General features: G+C 42.2%; 1 protein-coding gene across 6 annotated transcripts in view; it reads right to left on the bottom strand.

Annotated features, from left to right (window-relative positions):
- Positions 1-16,365, bottom strand: part of USP34 (ubiquitin specific peptidase 34) — a 312,662-nt gene extending 296,297 nt beyond the window's left edge. For 2 of the 6 annotated variants that reach the window (XM_072635465.1, XM_072635466.1), the window contains exon 1: positions 14,914-15,235. In XM_072635465.1, the coding sequence (XP_072491566.1) occupies positions 14,914-14,956 (43 nt within the window). In that variant the 5' untranslated portion in view covers positions 14,957-15,235. Of the gene's footprint in view, positions 1-14,913; positions 15,243-15,292; positions 15,423-16,012 lie in introns of those variants that run through there. The other 4 variants (XM_072635468.1, XM_072635471.1, XM_072635470.1 and 1 more) reach the window with 4 other exon arrangements.
- Positions 16,366-16,700: the final 335 nt, after the last annotated feature.

The raw sequence follows: 16,700 nt of genomic DNA, 5'->3' as shown, positions 1-16,700 counted from the left end.
AAACATCTGTGTGCCTAGGACTGTGCTAAGTGCTACAAATGTCTCATTTGATCTTCACAATAACCCTGGCAAACAGATGCTATTCTGAGGAACCTGAGGCAAACAGAGGTTAAGTAATATGCCTAGGGTGACACAACTGGTAAATCTGTGATTGACTTAAACTCTGGCCTTCTGAACTGCAGATCCAGTGCCACCTGTCTGCTTTCCTTAGATTAAAAAACAGTACTATCAAAAACAACATCCTAGAAAATAATGAGATACAATTTTGCAATCACTGAACTCCCAGAAAACTATAAAGAAAAATCCTAGATTTAAAAAAATCATAAACCTGCCCAAAACTATTAGAACTGAAGTATACAGTGAAAATAAAAGAACCCCCTGATCACCAGGTGAAACTCCAAATTTAAAATACCCATAAATGTCATAGCCAAAATCTAGAAATTCCAGAACAACAAAAAAAATACTGCATACAGACAAGGTCACGTAAGACTTAGCAATAAAGGAGAGAAACTCATAGACTATATTTCAAAAGGCAAAAGATAAAGCCTTACGAACAAAATTAATTTACTCCACAAATCATAATCCTATAGAAGAAAAAAGACATTTAATGCAAGATAGCAATGAATCAACAATCAAACCAATTAATTTATTAAGTGCCCGCTGAGTGTCAGGCACTGTGCTAGTCATTTAGGATATAAGTATAAAGAATGAAATAATCTCTACTTCCAAGTTTACATTTTAACAGGGGAGAGAACAAATGTATATGACAATATATATAACATTAATACAAAGTCAATAAACATTAAATATAATGTAGTTTAGGGAGGATAGGGCTAGAAGTTAAGAGGAAAATCAGGGAACGTTTCATGAAGAAAATGGTACTTCAGTTGTATCTTAAAGAAGGAGAGAGTTAAATTCTATGAGGCAGAGGTAAGGAGGAAGTGTATTCCTGGAATGTGAGACTGTAAGTACAAAAAAGATATATGAAAGGAGATTAAGTGTAATGTGTAAGGAATAGAAAAGACCAGTCTGAACTGATCCTTGAGTATGGGAGGACTGACTCTGGAAAGTTAGGTTGAGGCCAGGTTATGAGGGGTTTTAGAAGCTAACAGAAGCATTATATTTCTTGCTGGAGGCAACAGGAAACCACTGGACCTAGAAACAGGAAGACTAATTAAAAGGCTAGTTCAATAATCTAGGAAGAGGTGACAAGGGTCTGAAATACTGCTTCCAAATCAAAGAAAAAGTACTAAGTTGGTGACTGTGTGAGTTGAGAGGAGCTAGATACTAAAAATGTTATCGAGGTAGAGACAGCAAGATTTGTCAACTAACTGGATACACGGGGTTGAGATAGTAAGGAGTCAAGGAAAATGCTGGGGTTACAAACCTGGGAGACTGGAAGGATGGTGGTGCCTTCAATAGAAAAAGCAAAGTTTAGAAGAGGGAAGAATTTAAGGGGAAAGATTTAAATTTTAAACTTTTTAAAGTTTAAATTTTGGACATACTAAATTTAAGATGCCTCCAGGACATCCATTTTGAAGCATGCAATAGGCAACTGGTGATGCAGAACTGATGCTCAGGAGGGAGAATGGGGCTGGATATTTTATATACCTATAGGTACAGATATCTATTGGTCATCAGCAAAGACAGAACTTCTAAAACTTCTGATGAAAAGACCAAAGTCACAGAGAAACTCTGAAAAGAAACTGCAAAGGTAAAACCCCTAACCATCCCCTCAAGCTATTGCTCCTCTGCCAAATTCATATGTGGCACTGCCACATATTTTCCTGTTCATTTTCTAGCTCCTTCACCTGTAGTGGTGGGTTTACTCCCTGGGAAGGGAACTCAAAAGCTGTCTCAGCATCTTCTCACATTGGAGAATTGTCTTTTTATTGACCTTGGTCCTTATGCAACTAACATCTCAAGGGACAAGACTGGCCAAATTCACTGGCAAATTCCTAGGAAGAAAACTGTCCATACTTGCAGAAAAAACTTGTCAATGTTCATTTCCTCCACTAATTTCCCAATCTCTTCAAAATTCAATTGATTGAAGCCAAGATGAAATAACAGAAAGAAGTCCAACAAGTATCTCACCATAAAACTCCTTCAAAGAGATGTAGAACACACACCAGACTGAATCTAGGCCCTGAACAAAAGGAAAAAACTGGAGAGGTCTGTGGGTAATGTGGGGCAGGCCCTGGTCATGAGCATCTTGTGGAACACACCAGCACAAGGAGAATCAAGGTAAAAGGAGGCACCAGACTTCCCAGAGGATGTGGGAATAAGTACCCAACTGGAAGCATTGACACCCACTACATAGTTTTGAGTCACAGATACCGGGGCAAACTGAGTTTGAAGGGATACCCATCAATTCGGAAATGGCTGAAGCAATTGTTGCATATGGGTGGGATGGGAGTACTGTAAGAAATGACAGAAGAGAGGGTTTCAGAGAAACCTGGGGAATCTTGTATCAACTGATGCAGAACGATGAATAACAATTTTCACAGTGATAACAATACTGTAAAGACAAAAAGCTTTGAAAGACTTTAGAGATCTGATCAGCATAACGAACAATCCCAATTTCTGAGGACTAAAAATTAAAAATGTTCTATTTGTTATCTGATAGAGAGATGTGAAGCTAAGAGTACAAAATTACTATTATGATGATAAACAGATACTGCATGGAAATATGTTCCCATATTTTTTTTCTTTTAGACATGACCAATGCAGATATTTGTTTTTGACTATACGTGTTTGTAACAGGTTTTGTTTTGCTTTCTTTATCAAATGGGGGAAAGGAGGGAAATGAGAGGAAGAGAGGACTGAGTTTTGCTAACAGAAAAAAATTTAATTCATAAAAAAAAAATGCTATTTCCAAGTTCTTGATCACTTGAGCAATAAGAAAAAAAAGACTGAAATTTTCTACAATCCCTACTAACTCTCTCAATATTTTTTTAAAAGAGGAATTATGTCCTAGAAGTAGAAAAATTACAACTGCCCCCATAAGAAAAGAAACCAAGAAGGTGAACAAAGTAACAACCTAATGAATTAACAGTAGACAATGATAATCCCTAATGCAGGGGTAGGGAACCTGTGGCCTCAAGGCCAGCCACATGTAGTCTTCTAGGTCTGTGGGTCCAAATTTGATAGAACAAATCCTTTTATTAAGGGGATTTATTCTTGAAGTTTAGATTCAGTCAAAGGACAAAACTGGAGGACCTCAAGGCCACAGGTTCCCCACTCCTGCCCTAATACATACTTCTCCTGCCTCCACATTCCAGCAGGCCATACAAACTAATCCATAGGCTTATGCTCTGGGACCTATTCTGGAATTTTTCTGCTACTGTAGACTCTGCCAGCACACACTTCCCCTACCCTTACCCTGACATTCTACTGCAACAAATCTCAATAGACATCAACTTTGCCCAAATATGTGGGGAGGAGAAGGTATAGAAAGATAGATCGTCGCCCCTAGATTAAAGGACCCCAAAATAATAGAAACTCTGCCCAGGAGAATCATTTTATCCTCACCCAAAAGTACAAAAAGTGGCAGATACAGAGTCAACCTGGCTGGACAATTAAAGAATAGAGGGAACTGAAGCAGGGAGCTAGTGTGCAGGGCTAGAACAAGCCTCAAGGAAAGAATGACTAGCATCCAGCTGGGACCAGTCTTGTCCCCCTAAATGTCAGTTGCACAAGGACCAAGGTCAATAAAAAGACAATTCCCCAATATGGGAAAATGCTGAGACAGCTTTTGAGTTCCCTTCCCAGGGAATAAACCCACCACCAAAGGGGAAGGAGCTAGAAAATAAACAGGAAAATATAAAGAAAAAAGCTTAAAATTACCAAAGATCTCAAAACAAAGAAAACTCGTTACAAACCTAGAGTATAAACTGTCAAATCAACAAGGAAGACTGAAAATTAACAAAACATCTAAAAAGTATAAATATCTCTAAACAAATACTCTAAGACAAAGAAAATGGAAGCAACACCTGATGAAAAAACAGAACCTGTGGATTCATTTCCAAGACAGCATAAAACTGTATGTAGCATGATGTTCCAGAATGGTTCAAGACACAAAACCTTAAGAGAAGAATTTAGATAAGAACAAATGAGAGAATTTATAGTCCGCAGCAGAGATAATAAGCAGACTAGAAAAACTTGAATCCATGGAGGCAAGTCTCTCCAAAGAAGTAAAAGAGAGAATTACTGGGGATATAAATACACTGAAATGAAGAACAATCTAGAAGAAAAGAAGTAAAAAGCAATGTTAAAAATGCAAGCAAAATGTTCTGATCCTGGAGACAGCATCATAAAGACAATTTAAGGATTATAGGTCTCCCTTACCAGACAAGTTAAAAAAAGAAACAAAAACCTGAAAACCATAAAGAAGTATTACAAGAAAAATGCCCAGAGGACTTCTGAGTACAGAAAACAAAGCACCAATTGACATAATCTACAAACTGCCTCCAGGGGAAAAAAATAAGCATCAAACTCCAAAATTTGCAAGTGGTTAAATTTCACAATTCCAGCGACAAACAACAAATTCTGCAAAAGCCTAGGATAAAAACCTTCAAATATTATGGAAAAAAGTAAATGAAACTGATGTTTCCAAAGTTACCAAGAATTTCCTAACTACCAAAACCTCTTCTCAATTCTCATCTTTCTTGATCTTTCTGCAGCATTTGGCATTGTTCACCACCCTCTCTTTCTCAATACTCATAGGTATTCATGTTCTCTTGGCTCTCCTCTTACCAAATGGCTCTTTCTCTGTCTCCTTTACTAGATCATCATCTACCCTCAAAGTGTAGATAAAACTCAAGGCACTGTCCTATGCCCTCTTCTTTTCTCTTTCAATTATAGTCTCTATGTAGATAACTTAACCAGATCTACATCCAGTTCTCGTCTCTCACTTTCACTACCTCACCAATTGTCTGTTGGATAATTCTCACTGGATATCCTCTAAGAATCGAAAACTCAACATGTCCATATAAGAACTCATTATACTCGTACTCGTCCTCCTCAAAAAAAAAAAAAAATCCTTTCTTTTTTCAGTCAGGGGCACATCCTTCTAATCATCTGTTTTCAAAACTGGAGGATAATCCTCTCAATTCCTTATTACCCCTACCTGAAACAGCAGGACACCTTGAGGAAGAAACATAAGATGGCATATGCCTGGCAAATCAAACCACTGCCACCACCTAGGCTGCATCTGCCCCTAACACAGGGATGGAAACATCCCCTGAATGCAAGAACCTTGGGAATAACAGTGCTCTCGACTAAGCTCTGCAGGGTTATTATTGAGGAGAGGGAGGGCTGCAGAAACAGCCAAGTGCTGACAAACTGCTGGTTCCCTTATTACCATCTCCTTCAACCCAATCCTCTTCCAAGTCCAACTCTAAAGCTTCCCAATCCTTCTGTGCTTTCTGGAATGTTGCTCCACTGGTAATAGACTTCTTTTTATCTTAAATCTTTTCCTTTCCCAATCCTGCCATCTTCTTGCATTCACTGAGACCTGGGTCCCTCCCGATGACATGGCACCTCTGGGCAACACTGATTGCATTTTCATTTAGTACCCCAGTCTCACGAAATACCCCTGGTTCTGGTACAGAAGCCAGACTACGCCTTGCTCCCTCTTGCCACTATTATCTACTGACCTCCAGTATACTTGCCTTTATTCAATGAGTTCAGTGTTTGCCCTACTGTCTCTCTCCTCCCCAATTCTGATCCTCATACTAAGGGACTTCAACATACATGAAGTATCCTCAACTACCTAACTTTCCAGGTCTTCAATGTATGCATTTTCCCATTACCTACTCCTTGCAACACACCTCCAGCTACACACAAATAGTCATACTTTTGACATCGCCACCACAAGTGTTCTTCCATGTTCAAGAACTCTGAAATTCCTTTATCTGATCATAACTTCTTATTCTATCTTTCTCCCTCCTACAATCTCTAACCCTGTTCTTCACTTTCATTGTGACCTCTCATCCCTCTGCCCCTCAATTCTTTCCCAGACCATCACCCCACACTACATTGCCCTCTCTTCTCCACCTTGACTCCTTGGTGAGTCAATTCAACTCTACACTGTGCACTTCTATGGAGTCTTTAACTATAACTGACCTTGCTCTGCTAAGCCTTAATCTACCTTGGATTACTTACCATCTACCTTTCTTCACACTCATTTGCTGCTGAACCAAGCTGGAGAAATCACAAAAGTATGCTGAGTGGATCCACTACAAATTCATGTTACATAATCTCAAGTGCGCCCTTACTGAAAGGCAATACTCTTACACTTCCTAACTGACGATCCCACTCACCACAGCTACTTTTCCAAGTGTTTCCATTCCTCCTCAAATTTTTCAGGATTCCCTATCCATCCACTCTTTCAGCTGACAAAAACTGTGGCCATTTCTCCAAGATCTACTTTTTCCCCTCCTCCTTATTCATATCACAGAGATGTGCTCCCCCAGTCTCTCCTCCTTCTTCACTCATCTCACAATAAGCATCCATTCTCCTTGCCAAGGTAAGCTCCTCCAAATAGATGTTATTCTATTCTATTCTATTCTATCCTCTCTACCACTAACTTTCAATCTCCCATATCTACTTGGCTGCTTTTCTACTGCCTATAAACAGGACCCTATCTTCTCTGTTCAAAAAACCTCTTGATTGATGCATTCAGCCAAACAGCTACCATCTTTTCTCTCTCCTTCCTTTCATGGAGGAAAATGAACTCTCCAGACCAATGATCTCTTAACTGCCAAATTTAATGGCTTCTTCTCAATACTCATTCTTCTTGACTTCTCTGCAGCCTCTGACACTACTGATCACTCTCTTCCTTTTTATGTGCAGTCTTCCCCATTAGAATACAAGCTCCTTGATAGCAGGGACAATTTTTCTTTTTGCTTGCATATACATTCCCAGGGCTCAGCATAATATCCGGCACATAGTAACTATAAATGCTTGTGACTGACTTGAAATCGCTGGCTCACTGACTGCTACAAATGGGCAGGAAAAACCAAGAGCCCTGGAAGTGTCACTATGCCTCAGACCACAGATCTTCCAGGGGTGGGGAACCTGCAGCCTGGAGGCCACATGTGGCCCTCAAGGTCCTCTAATGCGGCCCCCTTTGACTGAATCCAAACTTCACAGAACAAATCCCCTTAATAAAAGGATTTGTTCTGTCAAACTTGGACTCAATCAAAAGGCCCTGTTCTAGACCAACCCTTATAGCTATCATCCTGGGAATCAACCTTCTCCTCCTCCCTCCCCACCATGGAAATGCAGTCTAGTTAAATGGCTCTCTGGTTCCGCAGCCGTTGCCTTCTCAGCATCTATAGGTACTAAAACTCAGAAAGCAAAGTTCCTGACACCAAAATTCTTTTCACTGTGAAATGGTTCAACATCATAAATGGATATGATTTTAAGTGGAAATGACATTAAGGATAATGCATTACCATCTGCTTTGCTGCTGTACTCTAAGGCCTATGGGACTTTTCCATCTGACATGCAGGTGAAGTCTTTTATATGTTACATTTTCCATTAGTATGTGATCTCCTTGAAACTGGGAGCTGTCTTACTTTTTATTGGTATCCCCAGAACTTAACAAACGCTTTTTCATTCATTCATTCAATTCCACCTCTAACCCATATCTTGCATTTGTCTGTTTTCTCCACTCACATGGGTCATCACCCTAGTTTATGTGCCTTCTTCTCTCAATACTATTTCAATAGCTTAATTGGTTTCCCTGTCTCAAGTCTTTCTCCTCACCAATCCATCCTACGCACAGATACCAAATTGATATTCCCAAAGCACATATCTCAGAATGTCAAGCTCAATGGATTCTACCGGTTCCCTATCGTCTCTAGAATAAAGGACAATAAAGTACAAACTCCATTTTTTTAGCATTTAAATTCCCTCTGCCTTTACAGGCTTATTATTTATTATTCCTTTTTACACCTCTACAACTCAAGTAAACAGTCCTTCTTGTTATTTCTCATTCCATCCCCCATCTCTGTATCTTTCCACAAGCTTCCTCCCATGGATGCAATACATTCCCTTCTAACCTCCAATTCTTAGAATCTATAGCTTCCTTCAACAATCAGTTCAACCTCCTAAACCAGGGGTTTAAACGCAGCCTCGAGGCCATATGTTCTTGGGTTCAGCCTTTTAACTGAGTCCAAGTTTTACAGAAAAAATCCTTTCTTAAGGGGATTTGTTCTGAGAAGTTTGGATTCAGTCAAAGGAACCACACTTAAGGACCTAGAGGGCAAGTTCCTCACCACTGTCCTACACCTGCTCCACAAGGCCTTTCCTTGCCACACAGAACAAATTACCTTGTGTTTACTTTCTACATACTTTGTATATATTTATACATGTACATTTTGTTTTGATAGAATGTAAGCTTCTTAAGAGCAGAAACTATTTTATTTTGTCTTTGTAGCCCCAAAACTTAGCACAGTACTTAGTACACAATAAACGCTTCTAAAAGCCTATTGATCGATTAATCACAACTCACCTTTATATGGCACTTGGTAAACCTTGAAGGACGTTCTCCAAATATATAATACCTACATCAAAGGTTAAGCATTATTATTCCTATTTTACTTAGGAAGAAACAAACTCTGAGAAGTGAAGTGGCATGCCCCTAGTCACACAAATGGAAAATGTTGGATCCAGAAGTAGAAGCCAGATCTTCTGACACCAAATCCAATGCTCTTTCCATTATATACCATAATGTCTCAAACTCTGTACCTCCCCCTAAAATCTAGTAGCATGCTCTGTATGTATGTCCTTAAAGTTCACTATTTTCACACATAAAAAGCAATTTAGGTGAGTGTTTTTACAGTAAAATTAGAATCTTCAATTTCAAGTTCACTGCAGCTAGGTGGCACAGCAGATAGAATGTTCAACCCAAAATCAAGAAGACCTGGGTTCAAATCTAACCTCAGACATTTACTAGCTATGTGACCGTGAACAAGTCACATTGTCTGTTTTCTCAACTGAAAAATGGAGATTATAATACTGCCTGTTCTGAGAAATAAGAAAATAATTATAAATCGCTTGGACAGTACCTGACATATAATAGGCATTTAAAGTTTTTATTTCCTCCTTCTTAATTAGAAACTTATCATGTACTGGGAGTATTCTAATAGATGAAAATAAACTGGATGCCCAGTGAGTAGAAAATAGATGGAATGTAAATCTGATGGAATATTACTGTTCCATAAAGAATTAAATATCCTGAGAGAAATAAAAAGACATGCATCAAGTGATGAAGGATAACAGAAAAAGAACTAAAAGAATAAAATCTACTCAGTAGCTACAACAAAACCAGCTTTTAGCAACAAAACTGAAGGTTAAAAACAATGGACAATGGGAGATTCAAATATTAAAGTTATAGCAAGTACATACTTCTTCCTTTTTATTAATAGTAAACTACAAAAACAGGTGAAAAATACTCAAAGTTACAATCACTCTGTTAGGTAATTTTACTTTCACCACTTAAAAAAAATGACAAGGTAATGCAGGAGGTCTGTACAAATAAAATTAATTTTTTTTAAAGAAATGAGTCTTGGTAACATCTTGATCAGCAACTACTTATCACACATGTTTCATAAGAAAGTCAGTTACTGTATGTTTTTTTTTTAAAGAAGTCATACAGCAGTTCATGAAAACCTACCAAATTGTCCATGGCTACCACATGTATTACTAGCAAAGTATCCATGATGTCACTGACCCTCTTCAAAAATGAAGGACAGACAACATCCATTCCAATGAACTCCCAGATCTTGCAAAACATAAAACTATTCAGATGACCTTCTCAGTATCATAAATCTACAACTCGAAGGAATTCAGAGGGCCACCTCATCTAATCCCCTCATTTTACAGAATCTAAGGTTAGGTGATTGAGTTGCCAAAGATCACACAGATAGCAAATACAATATCAAATCCCCTACTGGAGTCATCAAACAATTCTATTAGAAAAATTCTTATGAATTTTCACACTACTTTAGTGAGTATCCTACCTTTCCCATAGCTCAAAATAAGGTATTTATTATGTAAATATTCATAGCATTAATTTAATTTCAGGGGATCAAAGTTATAGACATATAACCATCAATAATACCTGGCAATTACGTATCTTTTTACACTTGCCAAAACATTTTACATCACCATTTACATATACCTCCTGCTTCCACGCCAAGGACTCAACTCCATGTGTTTGAATCCCTAACTTCCCGTAAGGTTCACTCAGTTCTAGTGCCAAACTCAAACCCTAGGCCTTCTCCTTATTCTCCTAATTGTTAATGCATCCCCCATAATTTGCACTTACTTTGTACATGTTTTATAATGTCCTCTTTGTGTACATATTATTTCTGCTAATGAAATATAAGTTCCTTAAAATTACAGACTTCATTATTGTCTTTGTGCCTTGAACATAACCAACATCCTCACAAGATCCCTGTGAAGCAGGTACTGCAACAAGTAAGTATTAGCTGATATGATACTTTCACAAAAGAGAAAACTGAACCTCAGAGAAGTGAGAATCTTTCTCATATTCACACAGTCACAGAAACAGGAGCAGAACTAGAATCTAGGCCTTCTATTTCCAGGGTCTTATGCTGCATCAAACTAGGTCCCTACTGACAAACCAAGTTAAAAAAATAACCATCACTAGTATCAATACGAGGGCAGCTAGGTGGCTCAGTGGATAGGGTGCTAGGCCTGGATTCTGGAAGACTCATCTTCCTGAGTTCAAATCTGGCCTCAGACACTTACTAGCTCTGCATCCCTGGGCAGGTCACTTCGCCCTGTTTGCCTCACTGTCCTCATCTACGAAATGAGCTGGAGTTCCAGTATCTTTGCCAAGAAAACCCCAAATGGGGTCACTAAGAGTCAGACGTAGCCGAAACAACTGAACAGTATCAATGCCACGATCCTATTTTAAACTATCCAGAAAGAATGGGGCCTATGATTTCATATAATATAAGGGAACTTCCTGCCCAAAGCATGTAGGAACCTTCTCTGCAGTTTGAGTTACATAGAACACACTGCCCTTTAAGTGGCATGCCCAAGTGACCTAGGTACTATGTTAGCTGAGGCAGCTCTTGAACCCAGAGCTTTCTGATTCCTAGGGTGACCCTCTCTTTAACTTCATCTCTTTATATAGATTCGCTTCACCATTATGACAGCTCAAAGCACTTCAAATCTTCAAATCTCCAGTATTAAGCCATCAACTACTAACTAAAAGCCAGGAATGTTTTATGAATTAATTAGGTGATATCTGTTTTAGAAAATAAGTATTAAAAAAAAGTTCAATTCCCAAAGCCTAATGAATTAGTACAGGAATTTAAATGATTAAGACTATCCTAAAACAAGAGCAAAATCTATTCAATACATCTTTAATTATTTACATTCTTCCCTTCCTTAAAAACCTGAAATAATGTAAAACTGAAAAGCAATTAATTGTTTTTGTTTAGCTCCTAAATTCCTAAGCCAACATTTTATAATTCTAACATTAAGATTAAATGCTATTGTAAAAATTGACATCTGGATCCTCTTACTCTTATTTTCCTATTCCTCAGAGGCACATCAGCCTTTCAGTTACCTAGGTCTACAACCTGAGTCATTTAGACTCTTCACTCTTAACATACCCAAGCTGGTCTCAAACCATGTCAATTTTACCTCTATAATCTCTCCTATGTCCCCTTCTATCCACTCAAATGGCCACCAGTCTAATTCAAGCCATCACCTCTCCACTGACCTAATGCAATATAGCCTCTCTTCCTCAAATCTCTACTCCCTCCAATCCCACTGCAAATGTGAATTTCCTAAAGCATGGGTCTAACCCACCTAATTCACTCAATAAACTCTAGTGGGTCCCTACTATCTCTTGTATCAAATATAAACTTTACAGTTTGGTATTAAAGTCCTTCACAACCTCGCCAAATCTACTTCCAGTCTTCTCAAACATTACTCCTTATTCCCTTTCACATGCTCTACAATTCAGCCCAACTGGCCTACTACTTGTGATTCCTCACACAAGCCCATCTCTATGCCTTTGCAATGGATTGTCTTGTCCCCCCTATGCTTGAAATGTTTTCTCTCCTCTACAACTAAGAGTAGAAATCTCTCAGATTCCTTGGCTTTGTTCAGAACTGAGCTCAAGTGCCTTCACCTGCAAGAGGCCTTTCCTGGTCCCCTCAGCTGTTAGTGACACCTCCTTAAGGTCACTTTTTATCTATTTTGCAAGTTATCTTGTACATACCTAGATACCTGGCATGCTCTCTTCCCTCTGTCTCTCCTTGGAACTTAAAAACTCCATAAAGGAAGGAACTGTTTTCAATTTTTGTCTTTGTTTCCCTAGAAATCAGCACAGTGCCCAGCATAAACTAAGCACTTAATAAAAGCCTGTAGATTGACTACAATCAGTAATAAAAATAGTAAGTCAGTTAAAATCTTGTTTCTGATGCTTACCTATGCAGCCTCAGCTATGTCACAAACTCTGTGGGTCTCAATTTCTTCATCTAATGAGCTAAAATATGCAAAGCACCTTACAAACTTTAAATCAGTAAATAAATGCTACTATTATTATTCATGTGTAAAATTAAGGGACAGGATTAGACATGTGCCTGAGGTCACTGCAGTTTTGGATGTAAGAATCCTAACAAAATACAAAATAATCAGTAGCTAGAAAAGAGAACTGACCCACAAACTTTTGTTCATTTATTTTTGTCCAAATATTTCAATTTTTACAATTTACCAGTTTCTTTAAAACCATTTTTTAAAAACCATTCCACATTATATCTTTACATTCATCCGTATACACTTTCTATGATGTCATGCTATAGAACAGACAGTTAAAGAATCTGTGATTTGGGTGATGTGGGTCTCAAATTCTCTTTATTAATTTTTCTAATTTGTGGTCTTCTAAGAGAATCTACTAATTTATTCATCAGGAGTTTCAAACAAGGTTCTAATACAGCAAAAACAGGTAACCCATAGATAGTACTTCGATTAGACTTTCCTCTGTGATTAAGGTATGGTACAAATGTTCAAAGAATTCAAAAATTAATGATCTATGGCACTGTAATGCTAGTGCTATCTGAAAACAATTATCTATGAATTTTTCTTATCAAGTTTAAATTCATAGTTATAAAGTAATCTAAAAGTCATGGTAAAACTAACAATAGTTTTGCCCTAAAATATTAACTGAAACCAAATCACCTTTCTAATGTAATAACAAAGCCGTGATAATACAAGACACTGCTGTGCACTTGAAAAGCTTGTGGGTTTTGCTTACACACACAAAGTACTGCTTTTTTTTTAATCACAGCATTCTATACCAATTCCATCAAAACAATATTCATTCAAAACATGTAATATGTAGACATTTGATCAAAATTCCTGGAAAATACAGAATGAAACAAGTACTTGAGAGGTTCCTTTGGATATGCAATTTTCAGTAAGTAAAACATCAACCCGTAAGGCTACCTCTAGTAAATTCCACATTTATACAGCATTTTAAGGTTTACAAAGCACTATCCTGACAACTCTGTAAGGGAGATGGTGTTAAGTATTATTATTCCCATTGCTGAGACCAGGAAACTGAGGTTTAGGGTTAAAATAACTTGCCCAGAATTGCACAACTAGTGAGAACCACAACAGCTCTTTCCACTTCACCTTACCAATGCCAAGAACGACTAAACCCTCCAATTTTAAACTTCATTTTATCCATCAACTGCTAGGTAGTCACAGATAAGAATAAGTCCAAACCCAGACATTACATTTTATCATTATTTCAGAGTACTGTATTGAATAAAGAAAATATGAAGTCTGGGAGTCTCCAGAATTATTGCATAAAAAACCGGTCCGCTGGTTTTTTTTTATTAACAATCCTTTTCGTTACGTTACTTTCTTATCAAATTAGTGAACATTAATCTTTAAATCTGATTCGGGTCTTCTCACCAGGCCTCTAGGCCTGGCTGGTAGTTGACCTGCCCTGTGTTTTATTATTTCAAAGATGCCTGATACAGAGGATTTAAAGAAGTAAAAAAGACCTGGCTGTGAGCTGATACCCTTCTTCACGTTTTTCAGAGTGTAAGACACTGGGGGAAGGGGAGATTTTTACAGTATTAGGCAGGATGGCATCCGTAGTACACGGCTCTCCTCATTTCCGCAAAACAGGTTTTGCCATGAAATCCATGAATCCGCTCCGAAAACGCCTCGCCAGATAAAAGGGCTTCTCACCCACGTTTCGTCTTCAGCATTTACAAAGTGAAGAAATGTTTCCTATGGCTCCTCCCCCGCCCCCCCGAAAAAAAACAAGGCACCTCCCAGGGAGTTTCATGCCAGTGAACAGGTACAAGAGGCCTCTGCAACAGCCTGAAAATAGGAAAACGGGGAGTCGGGGGCAGGGAGGATGGGCTTCTGAGGAACAGCCCTTCCCCCGCTCGCCGCCCCACCTCCCCTTCCCTCACCTTACCTCCCCCGGACCGAGCGGCGAGGGGCTAATTAAGCCCTCGTTAATTGACACCTGTAATGAGGAAAGTTTCCCGGAGCACACAGGCCCCGCGCCCCGACACCACGTCTGGTTTCCCGGCGGGCCCCGGCCGGCGAGGGGAGCCGCCGCTTCCCCGCCCGCCAGGTAACTGAGAGCCCGAGCCACGCCAGGCCCCACTAGGCCCGGAGGCCGCAGTCTCCTCGGCGGCCCGGCTCGCCAGCCCAGGCACCTTCCCGGGGCGCCAGGCCCGCACGCTCCCCGGCCCGGGCGGAACCGCGCTTTCCCTCAGGCCTCGGAGGATGGGGGTGGGGGGGCAGGGGCTGGGACGCGGGAGGGGGGACCCCCCCAGCACACCCATGGACACACACGCACCCCGAGAGGCGGCGGCGGCGGCGGCTACTTACTTTCATTTAACACCTCCACCAGGTCTGCGCAGTTCTCGCACATCGTTCAGCCGCCGCCCCCCCCCCTCCCCCGCTTCGGATCGCACGGACTGATCCTGACCGGAGAGGGGGGGGAGGGGAGAAAGGAGGGGGGGCCGGCCGGCCGGCGGGGGAGGGGGGAGGAGAGAGCTGGAGAGGGTGGGGAGGAGAAGGGGACGAGGAACTGCCTGTCCCGGGAGCGGGGGCGGTGAGGGAGGGAGGAGGGGGGACAGGGGGAGGTGCGCAGGCCGGAGGGGCGCGGAGGCGCCTGCGGCGGCGGGGAAGGGGGGGAGGGAAGAGGGGGGAGGGGACAGGGAGGGAGGGGGATGGGGGAGAGAAGCAGTCGAGTCACTTCACCGACCAGACGCCGCGGCCACCGCCGCCGCCGCCGCCGCCATTTTACTAGAGCGCTCGGGCTGCGCTCGGCTCTTTCCGACCAGGCGAAGGAGCCGAAGAGAAGAGACTCTCACTCTCATTCCTCCTCCTCCTCCTCCTCCTCCCTCCTCCTCTCCCTCCCCCTCCCTCCTCTCTCCGCACACACGATACACATACACACACACATACACACACCTCCACACACACACACACACACACGCACACACCCACCCACCCCACACCACCTCTAGCTGGCTCACCTCCCTCCCTTTCCTCTTCCGTCCTCCCCTCCCCACCCCCACTCCCACACACATACACCCCCCCCCCCCAACACACCCCTCCCAGCCCCGGATCTCTGTCAGCGGCCGGAAGGAAAACACGAAGCCAGTTCGGCTGAGGGGGGAGTTAGGGTGAGTAGGGTAAGATGGCGGCTCCAGGCCGAGCCGCCGAGGCTGCAGGTCGCCCATGGTCGCCCCCAGCCCGCCTCCCGAAGCCTAATCAGCTTCCTCCCGGCCCCCGGCTCGGACCCTGACCCCTCGGCTGCCGCGAGTGGAGGCAGCGCCGGGCTTCCCCCCCCACAGCCCTGTACCTGGTCCCTGGTCCCCCCACCGTAAAGGGGGAGGAGGGGGGTCTCGAGGAGGAGAGGTTAAAAGACGCGGCTCTGGGGCGGCCGGAGGCCGACCCCCGCTCCGGACGGGTCACTCACGTTTGTCCGCTGCCCCAGGCCGGCTGTTTAAAGCACCGCCATCTCGGAGCCCCCGTCGAGACGGGCCGCCGCCCCCTGCCCCGGGCGGAGGGGACCTGGGCTGGGGTGTTGGTCGGCCGGTGGGGGCGGCCTCCACCTGCCTAACCGTCGCTTGGACCGCCCCCGGAGCTAGGCAGCCTCCTCCATCCCACCTCGGGAAAGCCTGGACTTGTGAAGTGAGGGGTGGGAGCGGAGGACCCTCGGGCTCTGAAGCCGTGATCCTGTGAACTTGTCACCCAATAGAACGGGACAAGGGGGGGCGGGGAGGAGACGAGAAGACGGGGAGTGGTTGCTCAAGCGACACAATATCCCTTTATTCAAGATGGGTCCTTGGGGTTGACCCGTGATCCTATTCCGAGGGACAGACTTTCGCTTCCCAGTCTATCCGGAAGGAGCGGGTAGGAAGGGGGCGCGCTGAGTGCCTACTGTGTGCCAGGCGCTTTACCAGCCTTCTCTTACCTAGCGCAGCCCCCTGGGAGCTAGGGGCTTTCGTCCTCATGTTACACTTGAGGAAAAGGTAAAAATAAAGGTGACTTCCAGTTCGGAAATCCATGATCCTGGAGAAGACAGAAGGACACGATGAGTCTGCCCTCCTGCCGAAGTGTGGGTGGGTTTGGTTCCGGGATGGTGCTGGAAGTTAGGGGGAGAA

The sequence above is a fragment of the Notamacropus eugenii genome, chromosome 1, assembly GCF_028372415.1.
Source record: "Notamacropus eugenii isolate mMacEug1 chromosome 1, mMacEug1.pri_v2, whole genome shotgun sequence".
Lineage (NCBI taxonomy): Eukaryota > Metazoa > Chordata > Mammalia > Diprotodontia > Macropodidae > Notamacropus > Notamacropus eugenii.
This window is presented reverse-complemented; position numbering and strand designations above follow the sequence as displayed.